Source organism: Nerophis lumbriciformis, linkage group LG27 (genome assembly GCF_033978685.3).
Source record: "Nerophis lumbriciformis linkage group LG27, RoL_Nlum_v2.1, whole genome shotgun sequence".
In the NCBI taxonomy this organism is placed as follows: domain Eukaryota; kingdom Metazoa; phylum Chordata; class Actinopteri; order Syngnathiformes; family Syngnathidae; genus Nerophis; species Nerophis lumbriciformis.
Genome location: NC_084574.2, coordinates 25,857,501 through 25,872,079, shown reverse-complemented (window position 1 = coordinate 25,872,079; position 14,579 = coordinate 25,857,501). Strand labels below are relative to the sequence as shown.

The following is a 14,579-nucleotide window of genomic DNA, read 5'->3' as shown; positions in this document are numbered from 1 at the left end:
TTTTGTGTGCATTTCATTGAGTCTCTAATATTCCTATCTCATCTTGTTATTATGCAGTTTCTGCAAGTACAGCATCTCCTGTTGCTTTTTCATCTTGTCCAGGGAGTGTTTGGCAGAGACCAACTGCATACCCCTCCCATCCCGCCTTGTAGACCAACTAGATATATACACACACACACACACACACACACACACACACACACACACAGGCAGACACAGACAGGCCCTCCCTCACAAGTCCGAGGGAGTGAAAAGAGGCGTTGGTGCTCTGGCCACAAACAGAGCACGGGGAATGGAGCAGCCTGCAAGTCAGACGTCTGAGAGAAAGAAAAAAAAACATGACTTGTGGCTGATTCAGCACTAAATGACAGCTAGAAAAAAAGCCAAGGAGGACAGGAGTGACAGTATTCCCGCCTGTGTCAGACAGCCTGTGGCCCTGCAGGGCCCAGACGCAGACACACAGGGCCATCCATGGAAGTGTCACATGATCCAAGGGCGAGGGGGCATCAGGAGGTTCCCCCAGGTCTCCTGCCTGATTTGTCCCACGTGAAAAACAGCGGCTTTAGCGCTGCTCAGCAACAGGGTTACTCTGCCACCATCTTTCTGCGCCGCAAAGACAAACTAGAGAAGGTAAGAATACTCTTTAATGTGCTTTTTTTTTGCCAGGGACATTTAATGGTTTGATCGTTAACACTTTCATACAAGCCTGTAAAATGAGAGGAAAGCGTCTATTCAGTGTAGAAGTGTGACATGGAGGCAGGTTTTCGTGCAATGCACAGGGTTTGCACGGGTGTTTAAAAACCTTGAAAATGCTTGGATTTTAATGTTGTGTTTTCGAGGTTTGAAAAATGCTGGAATTTTGGGTGAAGTGCTTGTAAATGCTTGGAAATGTTCATCATATTTCTCAGCAGTCTGACTCAATAGGCTCCTCAAATAGATTTCCTTAAAAATGAAAGCTACACGCTTGATCTGTTGGCTTTGCACGAGCCCTTACATTAGGTCAGCGTTTCTCAAAGTGTGGGGCGCGCCCCACTGGTGGAGAATAGAGACATGACAGGTGGGGCGCGAGGAACGGGAGGGAATTTCACTTTAATTTTTTTTTTTTTTTTTTTTTTTTTAGATTTTTTTTTTTTTTTTACTATGCTTTCATTTTCTGTACACACTGTAAATCACTTTGTGATTCTGTCTGTGAAATCCGCTATATAAATAAATGTAAATTACTTATTTTTTCTGTCGGCTTTAAATTTCTAGGTAGGAGCAAAAGTTTGACGGACATAGCAACAGTAACTAATGGGGGCGGGGCTAAGCGGAACAAACTTGACGAGACAAGCGCAGCAAAATGAAAAGCTGTCCCACTGTCAAACGACACATTTGCGAGACGTACAGTACATGCGACCAGGCCCGGCCCTAACCAATCTGGCGCCCTAGGCAAGATTTTAGGTGGCGCCCCCCCCCCACATCGGCAGTGAAGTGTATATACTCACAAGAACCCGAATAGCTTTGTCTTTGACCTTTTTTTTTTACTTACAACTATACCTAATATATAAAGGGGTGGAAAAGTGACTATTACCTGCAGGGCAAACATTGGCTAACCAGAAGGCAATAACAATGTAAACAAAAAACACCTGCTTAAAAGATCTAATACAAATGTCCCTGAGGAATGTAAGGTGGGAGTACTGTAATTACCTAACGTTACATTATTATTTTCCATAACAATTTAGCCCCCTCCACAATATTAACCCGACGTTAAAACAGAACTAGCTATTTATTGATTAGCAATTGCCGAATCATGTAACATTAGCTTAATGCTAAAAAGCTAGGTTACTATCACATTCTGTAACAGACAAATAATTTCATGTAGGCTAACGTTACCTACCTGCTACCTCTGTTTTTTCTCGTTTCTCCTCTTCTTTTCTCTTTTTTCTTCCCTGGGCACCTGACAGTTTTGGCCGTTTTGACATCTTGTGTTGATTTTTTGATGTGGTGACGTCCAAAAAGAGTCATGATACGGGAAGGGAGGGGGCGCACCGTGCGGGGGGAGGAGGGGGGGCGTAATGTTGTAACAAATAATATTTCTATTAAATAGGCTTTACTTTGCATTTTAATTAACGTGAGATTATTTTTTTGTATTTAGAAATAATAGTAACAACTTTTTTTTCTTTTCTTTTTTTTCTCCAACATTTGTGGCACTGGCATGGCGCCCCCTGATGGACGGCGCCCTTAGCATTTGCCTATACGGCCTATGCCACGGGCCGGCCCTGCATGCGACATTGCAAGTGATCTTGAGGAACAACTCGAAGACAAATGAAAAGAAAGTCGTTTTGCTTTACAAGTGGACGAAGCTACTGACAGCAATAAAGACTGCCTGTTCATCGCATACGTCCGCTTTGTGAATAGCGAGTCACTGTGCGAGGATTTGCTGTTTTGAAAATACATCAAAAATAGAGCCTCTGCTGATGAGCTGTTCAAGATAATGGACAGTTTCCTCAAAGAACACGACCTTAAATGGGAAAACTGTGTGGGCTTTTGCTCTGATGGCGCAATGACCATGGCAGGGTTTTTTTTTTAGATTGTTTTTTTTTTTTACTATGCTTTCATTTTCTGTACACACTGTAAATCACTTTGTGATTCTGTCTGTGAAATCCGCTACACACTGTGAATCACAAAGTGATTCACAGTGTGTACAGAAAATGAAAGCATAGTAAAAAAAAAAAATAATCTAAAAAAAAAAAAAAAAAAAAAAAAAAATTAAAGTGAAATTCCCTCCCGTATTTTTGAAAATACATCAAAAATAGAGCCTCTGCTGATGAGCTGTTCAATATAATGGACAGTTTCCTCAAAGAACACGACCTTAAATGGGAAAACTGTGTGGGCTTTTGCTCTGATGGCGCAATGACCATGGCAGGGTCAAGAAACAAGCTGCAGGCTCTAATAAAGAGGGTTGCGCCAAATGCGCATTGGACACACTGTGTCATTCACCGGGAAGCACTCGCGTCAAGGCAGCTCAGCCCCGAACTCAATGAGGTTTTAACAGATGTGAGCGCGGTAAATTTGATCAAAACACGACCACTGAAAGCGCGACTGTTCTCTGCACTGTGTGAGGAAATGGGAGCTGATCATACAGCCGTGCTGTTTCACCATTCTTGCCAACCATGAGACCTCCGATTTCGGGAGGTGGGGGTGTGGTTAAGAGGGGAGGAGTATATTTACAGCTAGAATTGACCAAGTCAAGTATTTCACACACACATATATATATATATATATATATATATATATATATATATATATATATATATATATATATATATATATATATATATATATATATATATATATATAAGAAATAAGTCAAGTATTTCACACATATATATATATATATATATATATATATATATATATATATATATATATATATATATATATATATATATAAGAAATACTTGACTTTCAGTGAATTCTAGCTATATATATATATATATATATATATATATATATATATATATATATATATATATATATATATATATATATATATATATATACATATAAATAAGAGAAATACTTGAATTTCAGTGTTCATTTATTTACACATATACACACACATAACACTCATCTACTCATTGTTGAGTTAAGGGTTGAATTGTCCATCCCTGTTCTATTCTCTGTCATTATTTTTCTAACCATGCTGAACACCCTCTCTGATGATGTATTCTGCTTCGTCTCCTTGTTGTGTGCGCAGTTGTGCACTGCACTCTCTAAAAGCCCTAGATGTTAATGTTACATATGCATGTACAGTAGATGGCATTATTGCCCTGTTTAAGAGTGTCACAACATTGCTGTTTACGGCAGACGAACTGCTTTACGGTAGACGAAAACGTGACTGCTGTTGTTGTGTGTTGTTGCCATGATGGGAGGACGTTAATGAAACTGCCTAACAATAAACCCACATAAGAAACCAAGAACTCGCCCTCGATCATTCTACAGTTATAACGTGATTGGGCAGGCACGCTGTTTATATTGTGGGAAAGCGGACGTGAAAACATGCTGTCGACACGTCACTCAGGTACGCCTGAATTTCGGGAGATTTTCGGGAGAAAATTTGTCCCGGGAGGTTTTCGGGAGAAGCGCTGAACTTCGGGAGTCTCCCGGAAAATCCGGGAGGGTTGGCAAGTATGTGTTTCACAGTGAAGCAAGGTGGCTCTCCGGGGCAAAGTGCTGTCACTTGCCCTGTCTTGCCAAATGCATAGCTCCTCCTTTTTTTTTTTGCAAAGATTGCAAAGTGACACTTTTATTTTATTTATTTTGAACTTGATGCAAGTTATTTGATTTATTATTTAACTTGATGCAAGTTATAACACTTTTATTTGATTTATTATTGAACTTGATGCAAGTTATAACACTTTTATTTGATTTATTATTGAACTTGATGCAAGTTATAACACTTTTATTTGATTTATTATTGAACTTGATGCGAGTTATAACACTTTTTTTGATTTATTATTGAACTTGATGCAAGTTATAACACTTTTGTTTTATTTATTATTGAACTTGATGCAAGTTATTTTATTTATTATTGAACTTGATGCGAGTTATACCAGGCAGCACGGTGGTAGAGGGGTTTGTGCATCTGCCTCACAATACGAAGGTCCTGAGTAGTCTTGGGTTCAATCCCCGGCTCGGGATCTTTCTGTGTGGAGTTTGCATGTTCTCCCCGTGACTGCGTGGGTTCCCTCCGGGTACTCCGGCTTCCTCCCACCTCCAAAGACATGCACCTGGGGATAGGTTGATTGGCAACACTAAATTGGCCCTAGTGTGTGAATGTGAGTGTGAATGTTGTCTGTCTATCTGTGTTGGCCCTGCGATGAGGTGGCGACTTGTCCAGGGTGTACCCTGCCTTCCGCCCGATTGTAGCTGAGATAGGCTCCACCGCCCCCCGCGACCCCAAAGGGAATAAGCGGTAGAAATGGATGGATGGATGGGCAAGTTATACCACAGCTGCACAGTTATTTGATTTATTATTGAACTTGATGTTATTTTATGTTATTGAGTTTGAATGTATACAACTTGATGTTACTTGATGTTCAATAAATTTGAAAATGTTAAGCTTGGCATTAGCGTTCTGTTGGGGCGATGGGGGCAGGTTTGGCTTGAAAACTCGCCCTTGTGGGGGATGACAAAAAAAGTTTGAGAACCACTGCATTAGGTTGTTGTCATGTGTGTCGCCCCCAAGAGGACAGTGGTGCATCAGGTTGTCGTTTTAATGAACAGGATGTATGCTTGAATTATGATACAAACAAACAAGTAAAAAATAATAATTAATGTTATTTCTTGTAAGGAATGATGTATACATGAATGATGATGATACAAACAAACAAATAAACAACATTTGCATACACCAATGACATTGAATAGTCTACAGAAACACTCCTTCATTTTCTATGCCCTATTCAGTTAATGATAACTGCTGGTTCAATGTTAGGCTTAGGTTCTAGCAGATTTCCCTTATTTTTCCTACAGACAGCATTTGGTGACCTCAAACATAACACAATAAAAGTCTCAATCAATCAATCAATCAAAAAACAACAAGGCTATAGATTGATACACACTGGTTTTCGCCTTTTGAAGGGTACTGGAAAAACTGGAAAATTGATCTTGAAAGTCCTTAAAAAGTGTTTGAATTTGGCCATGGAAAGGGTGTACGAAGCCTGAGTGCATCAGGTGCAGCACAAGACATGTGGCTGAGCTTTGTTGTCTCAGAGCAATATTGATCACCACTTCCCTCTTTGCTACCACACACAGTTCGACCACTTATTTTTGTCATTTACGGGCCATTTAAAAATACATTTGAATATTACAATATCACATAATCAGGACTTTTTTAATGTACCATATTTTCCGGACTATAAGGCGCACTTAAAATCATTTTTTTTCTCTCTCAAAACTCGACAGTGCGCCTCCTAACCCGGTGCGCCTGATGTACGGAATAATTCTGGTTTTATTTGGTACATGGTGAAATGATTAGTGTGACCAGTAGATGGCAGTCAAACATAAGAGATACGTGTAGACTGCAATATGACTCAAGTACTCCACACTCCATCCAGCTGTATAATCACTCGCCATACAGCAATAGATGATATCTGTCTATTACCTGACTGCTTCTATGTTAGATACCTCTCTTTGTTCATAATGTATATTTTCTGTTGGATCTACTAGCCCTTTTTTTTGCTGCAGCTGTTACATATACTGTAGTATTGTACATGGTAATTGTTATATATTGTATATATTATATAAAAGTATAATATATCAGTATATATTATATACTGTACATATAATATGTAAATATTACATATGTTATATTTTATATTGCTACTACGGTACATGTTTAGTCTACTTTATACCTGCATTATCCTTTCCATCCTTACACTTTCCATCCTTTGTAACTGAGCTACTGCGTGGAACAATTTTTCTTGTGGATCAATAAAGTTTGTCTAAGTCTAAGTAAACAACACCAACATTTTGTATGTTCCATTGAAAATATAGAACATTACACACGGCGCTCAAAAATCTATCAACATGTTTTAGTACGACATTGGTAAACTATGAAGCCGCACCGCTTGATGGATTGTACTGTGCTTCAACATGCGAGTATTATTATTGTGTGGGTTTAAGGTAAGGCATATTATCTAGCGTTTTGTTTCGCAATATTATGCAAAATAAACTTTTATTACCTTCTGGTTCCTGCTGATCCGTATTTGGGATCTGCACAAGTCCTGAAAAATTGCTTGCGTCGAAGTCATTGACTTCCGGAAAGCTCGGACCACAGTTGTGACCGAAATATCCGCCCAGGCATTTACGATCCACTGGCAGATGTTGGCGTATGTCGTCCGGCGCTGTCTCCCTGTCTTAGTGAAGGTGTGTTCGCCTTCAGTCATCCATTGTTCCCACGCCGTTCGCAGTCGTGCTTTAAATGCCCTGTTGACACCAATATCGAGCGGTTGGAGTTCTTTGGTTAATCCACCCGGAATGACGGCGAGTGCTGTATTTGTGTGCTTCACTTGTTTTTTGACACCATCTGTGATGTGGGCACGCATGGAGTCGTATATCAACATGGAACACACAAAGGAAATGAAACGTAATATCCGCGCGCTTCTTCTTCTTCTATGGGGGCGGGTGGTTGCTTACAGTAGAAGAAGAAGCGCTTCCTCTTCTATGGGGGCGGGTGCTTACCTTGGCGGTTGCTTACCGTAGAAGAAGAAGCGCTTCCTCTTCTACGGGGAAAAAAGATGGCGGCTGTTTACCGTAGTTGCGAGACCTAAACTTTATGAAAATGAATCTTAATATTAATCCATATATAAAGCGCACCGGGTTATAAGCCGCACTGTCAGCTTTTGAGAAAATGTGTGGTTTTTAGGTGCGGCTAATAGTGCAGAAAATACGGTATACAAATGAGTTTTAAGATGGGACTTAAATGCTTCTACTGAGGTAGCATCTCTAACTGTTACCGGGAGGGCATTCCAGAGTACTGGAGCCCGAATAATAACAATAACAATAACAATATCTCAATAACAAGATCTGATAGCTCAGTTACAGCTCATGTTATTCTATTCTGTGTTAAATGTGTTTTATGTTGCACGGTTGCAAAATTCCTAGTTTGTGAACCCGTTCTCAAACAATGGCAATAAAACAACTATTCTGAATAGAAAACGCTCCATAGCCCGCAGACTTTTTTGGGGCTCTGGGAATCACTAATAAGCCGTAGTTCTTAGAACGCAGATTTCTTGCCGGGACGTATGGTAGAATACAATCAGCAAGATTGGATGGAGCTAGACCGTTTAGTATTTTATACGTAAGTAGTAAAACCTTAAAGCAGTGGTTCTTAACCTGGGTTCGATCGAACCCTAGGGGTTCGGTGAGTCGGCCTCAGGGGTTCGGCGGAGGTCAAGACACACCCAACTCATCGTGTAAATACAAACTTCTCTCTATCGGCGTATTACGGATACGGCAACAGCTGACTGGTTTGCAGGTGTGTAATTTGTTGTGAGTTTATGCACTGTGTTGGTTTTGTTGTTTGAACAAGGTGATGTTCATGCACGGTTCATTTTGTGCACCAGTAAAAAAACATGGTAACACTTTAGTATGGGGAACATATTCACCATTAATTAGTTCCTTATTAAGATGCAAATTAGTAACATATTGGCTCTTAACTAGTCATTATTAAGTACTTATTAATGCCTTATTCGGCATGGCCTTATTATAACCCTAACCCTCTAACCCTGACCCTAACCCTAACCAAATAACTCTAAATTAAGTCTTTATTACTTAGAATATGTTCCCCTAGTGTCCAAATAACTCTAAATTAAGTCTTTGTTACTTAGAATATGTTCCCCATACTAAAGTGTTACCAAAAACATATAACTTTGTCTTGAATTTGAAAAAAAAAAAACATTTTATTTTTCACTAAAGAAGGGTTCGGTGAATGCACATATGAAACTGGTGGGGTTCGGTACCTCCAACAAGGTTAAGAACCACTGCCTTAAAGTCACATCTTAAGTGCACAGGAAGCCAGTGCAGGTGAGCCAGTATAGGCGTAATATGATCAAACTTTCTTGTTCTTGTCAAAAGTCTAGCAGCCGCATTTTGTACCAACTGTAATATTTTAATGCTAGACTCCGAAAGGGACAAGCGGTAGAATATGGATGGATGGATGGACATAGGGAGGCCCGAAAATAATAGGTTACAGTAATCGAGACGAGAAGTAACGAACGCATGAATAATGATCTCAGCGTCGCTGGTGGACAGAATGGAATTAATTTTATCGATGTTACGGAGATGAAAGAAGGCTGTTTTAGTAACACTCTTAAATAGGGATGTCCGATAATGGCTTTTTGCCGATATCCGATATTCCGATATTGTCCAAATCTTTAATTACCGATACCGATATCAACCGATATATACAGTCGTGGAATTAACACATTATTATGCCTAATTTGGACAACCAGGTATGGTGAAGATAAGGTACTTTTTTAAAAAATAAAATAAAATTAGAAAAATAAATTAAAAACATTTTCTTGAATAAAAAAGAAAGTAAAACAATATAAAAACAGTTGCATAGAAACTAGTAATTAATGAAAATTTGTCAAATTAACTGTTAAAGGTTAGTACTATCAGTGGACCAGCAGCACGCACAATCATGTGTGCTTACGGACTGTATCCCTTGCAGACTGTATTGATATATATTGATATATAATGTAGGAACCAGAATATTAATAACAGAAAGAAACAACCCTTTTGTGTGAATGAGTGTAAATGGGGGAGGGAGATTTTTTGGGTTGGTGCACGAATTGTAAGTGTATCTTGTGTTTTTTATGTTGATTTAATAAAAAATAAATAAATAAAATTTAAAAAAACAACAAAAAAAACCAATACCAATAATTAAAAAAAAACGATACCGATAATTTCCGATATTACATTTTAACGCATTTATACATCTCTACTCTTAATGTGTGACTCAAACGAGAGAGTTGGGTAGAAGATAATACCCAGAATTTTTACCGAGCCACTTTGTGTAATTGTTTGGTCGTCAAATTTTATTTATTATTAAATAGGACCGATAATCAGCATTTCCGTTTTCTTTTAGATTGAAATGTAGGTTAAAATCATCATAGGTCCTCTTGAATGGATTCTTATGACGGATGAATCATTACGTTTATATTATCAGTATACTTAAAAAGCCAAGCGAAAATAAATCATTTATGTTCAATGCAGTGTGTGACAAAAAGTAGTTTGTGTTTGCAAAACCCTTCAAGGTTGCTAACAGAATGTATTGCTGCTCCCGGTGGGTTAATGTGAGGCAGTATTGTGAAGCTCTATGGAGGCTTAATGCATCCTTTCAAGCTTCCCACCTCCAGTACTAATATTAATCATTCAGCATGACTGAATACAGTCTCGTTATTCTAATTCATTTCCCGCCCCCCAGAGGGGAGTTGTTGTCCAAATATGACACATTGCCCTTTGGTTCATTGTCATCATATTGCTACCTTGGTGTTTGTTAGTAATAGGTTTCTAAAGTTCAGACCAAAACTGAATTGTGCCAAAACCAAAACAGTTTTTTCATAAGAGATACTGCAAATCCAACGAATCTGTGCCATACACATTTTAAAAGAGAATGGTGATTGCCTTACATGCACAATACACTATATTGCCAAAAGTATTTGGCCACCCATCCAAATGATCAGAATCAGGTGTCCTAATCACTTGGCCCGGGCACAGGTGTATAAAATCAAGCACTTAGGCATGGAGACTGTTTCTACAAACATTTGTCAGAGAATGGGCCGCTCTCAGGAGCTCAGTGATTTCCAGCGTGGAAGTGTCATAGGATGCCACCTGTGCAACAAATCCAGTCGGGAAATGTCCTCGCTCCTAAATATTCCAAAGTCAACTGTCTGCTTTATTATAAGAAAATGGAAGAGTTTGGGAACAACAGCAACCCGGGCACGAAGTGGTAGGCCACGTAAACTGACAGAGGGCTCAGCGGAGGAATTATGGTGTGGGGTTGTTTTTCAGGAGTTGGGCTTGGCCCCTTAGTTCATGTGAAAGGAACTTTGAATGTTCCAAGATACCAAAACATTTTGGACAATTTCATGCTCCCAACCTTGTGGAAAAGTTTGGAGCGGACTCCTTCCTCTTCCAACATGACTGTGCACAAAGCAAGGTCCATAAAGACATGGATGACAGAGTCTGGTGTGGATGAACTTGACTGGGCTGCACAGAGTCCTGACCTGAACACCTTTAGGATGAATTTGAACGGAGACTCAGAGACCGGCCTTGTCGACCAACATCAGTATGCACTTTTGGAAGAATGGTCCAAAATTCCTATAAACACACTCTTCAACCTTGTGGACAGCCTTCCCAGAAGAGTTGAAGCTGTAATAGCTGCAAAAGCTGGACCGACATCATATTGAACCCTATGGGTTAGGAATGGGATGGCACTTCAAGTTCATATGTGAGTCAAGACAGGTGGCCAAATACTTTTGGCAATATAGTGTACATTCAGCATCAAGGTAAGAGGGGGCCCTGCATACTTGCCAACCTTGAGACCTCCGATTTTGGGAGGTGGTGGGTGGGGGTGGGGGTGGGGGGTGGGGGGGTGCAGGGGCGTGGTTGGGGGCAGGGTTAAGAGGGGAGGAGTATATTTACAGCTAGAATTCACCAAGTCAAGTATTTCATTTATATACTGTGTATATATATATATATATATATATATATATATATATATACATATATATATATATATATATATATATATATATATGTATATATATATATATATATATATATATATATATATATATATATATATATATATATATATATATATATATATGTGTATATATATATATATATATATAACAGACAAAAAATACTTGACTTTCAGTGAATTCTAGCTATATGTATATATATATATGTATTTATTTTATATATATATATATATATATATATATATATATATATATATATATATATATATATATATATATATATATGTATATATATATATATATATATATATATATATATATATATATATATATATATATATATATATATATATATCAATCAATCAATCAATGTTTATTTATATAGCCCTAAATCACAAGTGTCTCAAAGGGCTGCACAAGCCACAACAACATCCTCGGTACAGAGCCCACATAAGGGCAAGGAAAAACTCACCCCAGTGGGACGTCGATGTGAATGACTATGAGAAACCTTGGAGAGGACCGCATATGTGGGTAACCCCCCCTCTAGGGGAGACCGAAAGCAATGGATGTCGAGTGGGTCTAACATAATATTGTGAGAGTACAGTCCATAGTGGATCCAGCATAACAGTAAGAGTCCAGTCCACAGTGGGGGCAGCAGGAAACCATCCCGAGCGGAGACGGGTCAGCAGCGCAGAGATGTTCCCAACCGATATACAGGCGAGCGGTCCACCCCGGGTCCCGACCCCGGACAGCCAGCACCCCATCCACGGCCACCGGACCTGTGTGTCTCCCCTTCCACAAGGGGTAGGGGGGAGCAGAGGAGAAAAGAAAAGAAACGGCAGATCAACTTGTCTAAAAAAAGAGGGGGCTATTCAAAGGCTAGAGTATACAAATGAGTTTTGAGATGGGACTTAAATGCTTCTACTGAGGTAGCATCTCTAACTGTTACCGGGAGGGCATTCCATAGTACTGGAGCCCGAATAGAAAACGCTCTACAGCCCGCAGACTTTTTTTGGGCTCTGGGAATCACTAATAAGCTGGAGTTCTTTGAACGCAGATTTCTTGCTGGGACATATGGTACAATACAATCAGCAAGATAGGATGGAGCTAGACCGTGTAGTATTTTATACGTAAGTAGTAAAACCTTAAAGTCACATCTTAAGTGCACAGGAAGCCAGTGCAGGTGAGCCAGTATAGGCGTAATATGATCAAACTTTCTTGTTCTTGTCAAAAGTCTAGCAGCCGCATTTTGTACCAACTGTAATCTTTTAATGCTAGACATAGGGAGACCCGAAAATAAAACGTTACAGTAATCGAGACGAGACGTAACGAACGCATGAATAATGATCTCAGCGTCGCTAGTGGATAAAATAGAACGAATTTTAGCGATATTACGGAGATGAAAGAAGGCCGTCTTAATGTGTGACTTAAACGAGAGAGTTGGGTCGAAGATAATACCCAGATTCTTTACTGATTCGCTTTGTGTAATTGTTTGGTTGTCAAATGTTAAGGTGGTATTATCAAATAAATGTCGGTGTTTAGCAGGACCGATAATCAGCATTTCCGTTTTCTTAGTGTTGAGTTGCAAGAAGTTAGCGGACGTCCATTGTTTAATTTCATTAAGACACGCCTCCAGCTGACTACAATCCGGCGTGTTGGTCAGCTTTAGGGGCATGTAGAGTTGGGTGTCATCAGCATAACAATGAAAGCTAACACCGTATTTGCGTATGATGTCGCCTAGCGGCAGCATGTAAATACTAAAGAGTGCAGGGCCAAGAACCGAACCCTGGGGGACTCCGCACGTTACCTTAACATAGTCCGAGGTCACATTGTTATGGGAGACGCACTGCATCCTGTCAGTAAGATAAGAGTTAAACCACGACAAAGCTAAGTCTGTTTTGATACGCTCTAATAAAATATTATGATCGACGGTATCGAAAGCAACGCTATGATCAAGAAGCAGCAACATAGATGACGCATCAGAATCCATCGTTAGCAGTAGATCATTAGTCATTTTTGCGAGGGCTGTCTCCGTAGAGTGATTTGCCCTGAAACCGGATTGAAAAGGTTCACAGAGATTGTTAGACACTAAGTGTTCATTTAGCTGCTGTGCGACGATTTTTTCGAGGATTTTCGAGATAAACGGAAGGTGGGACACCGGCCGGTAGTTTACCATGAGGTCAGGATCGAGGTTAGGTCTTTTGAGCAGAGGATGAATAACCGCTTTTTTGAATGCTAGTGGAACAGTGCCAGAGGAAAGTGATAAGTTTATAATATTTAGCACTGATGGACCTAATAATACAAAAAGCTCCTTGATAAGTTTCCCAGGAAATGGGTAAAGTAAACATGTTGTTTGTTTTGTCCCCTTAACACATCTTAACAATTCCTCTAATGTTAAGAAACTATTTTGGAGGGCGGTATCTGTTGTAGATACAGTTGTATCTGTGTTAATAGAACCCAGTTGTAGCTGGGATGCATTGTCTTTAATCTCCTTTCTAATGAGTTCAATTTTCTTATTAAATAAATTCATAAAGTCATCTGCCGAGTGGGTGGAGCTATTGGGAGGAGTCCCTTGTTGGGTTAGCGATGCTACTGTACTAAACAAAAATTTAGGATCATTTTTGTTGAGGTGGATGAGATTTGAGTAATATTTAGCTTTAGCTAAGGTAAGCATGTGTTTATAAGTTATTAAACTATCACTCCATGCTTGATGGAAAACCTCAAGCTTGGTCGCGCGCCATTTGTGTTCCAGCTTTCTACACGATAATTTATGGGCTCTAGTTTCTTCTGTAAACCATGGGGTGCGCCTTTTAGGGGCTCTTTTTTGTTTTAGCGGTGCTATACTATCAATGGTGTCGCGCAGGGCGTCGTTAAAGTTGTTAGTGAGGTTATCAATACAGCCGACATAATTTGGGAATGGTGCCATTACCGAAGGCAGTAGGCCAGCAAGAGTCATCGTTGTGGCAGCATTAATGTTGCGGCTGCTATAGTAATTATTATTAGTAGTTTGTTGACAATGAGTCAGAACTTCAAATTTTATATGGTAATGATCGGACATTACTTTAGTATACGGGAGTATCGTAACTTTGGAGGTGGTGACGCCCCTGACAAGCACTAGATCTATCGTATTACCGTTGCGATGCGTAGGTTCATTTATTATTTGTGTAAGACCACAGCTATCAATTATAGTCTGGAGCGCCATGCACTGAGGGTCCGATGGGGTATTCATATGGATATTAAAGTCCCCCATTATGATTATATTGTCGGCGTGCGTCACTAAATCAGCAACGAACTCTGAAAATTCACTGATGAAGTCCGAAT

General features: G+C 39.5%; 1 protein-coding gene across 1 annotated transcript in view; it reads left to right on the top strand.

Moving 5' to 3' along the window:
• Positions 1–292: 292 nt before the first annotated feature.
• Positions 293–14,579, top strand: part of pld5 (phospholipase D family member 5) — a 57,753-nt gene continuing 43,466 nt past the window's right edge. Inside the window, exon 1 of the mRNA XM_061988279.1 lies at positions 293–630. Within this exon, the coding sequence (XP_061844263.1) occupies positions 472–630 (159 nt within the window). The 5' untranslated portion in view covers positions 293–471. The remainder of the gene's footprint in view (positions 631–14,579) is intronic.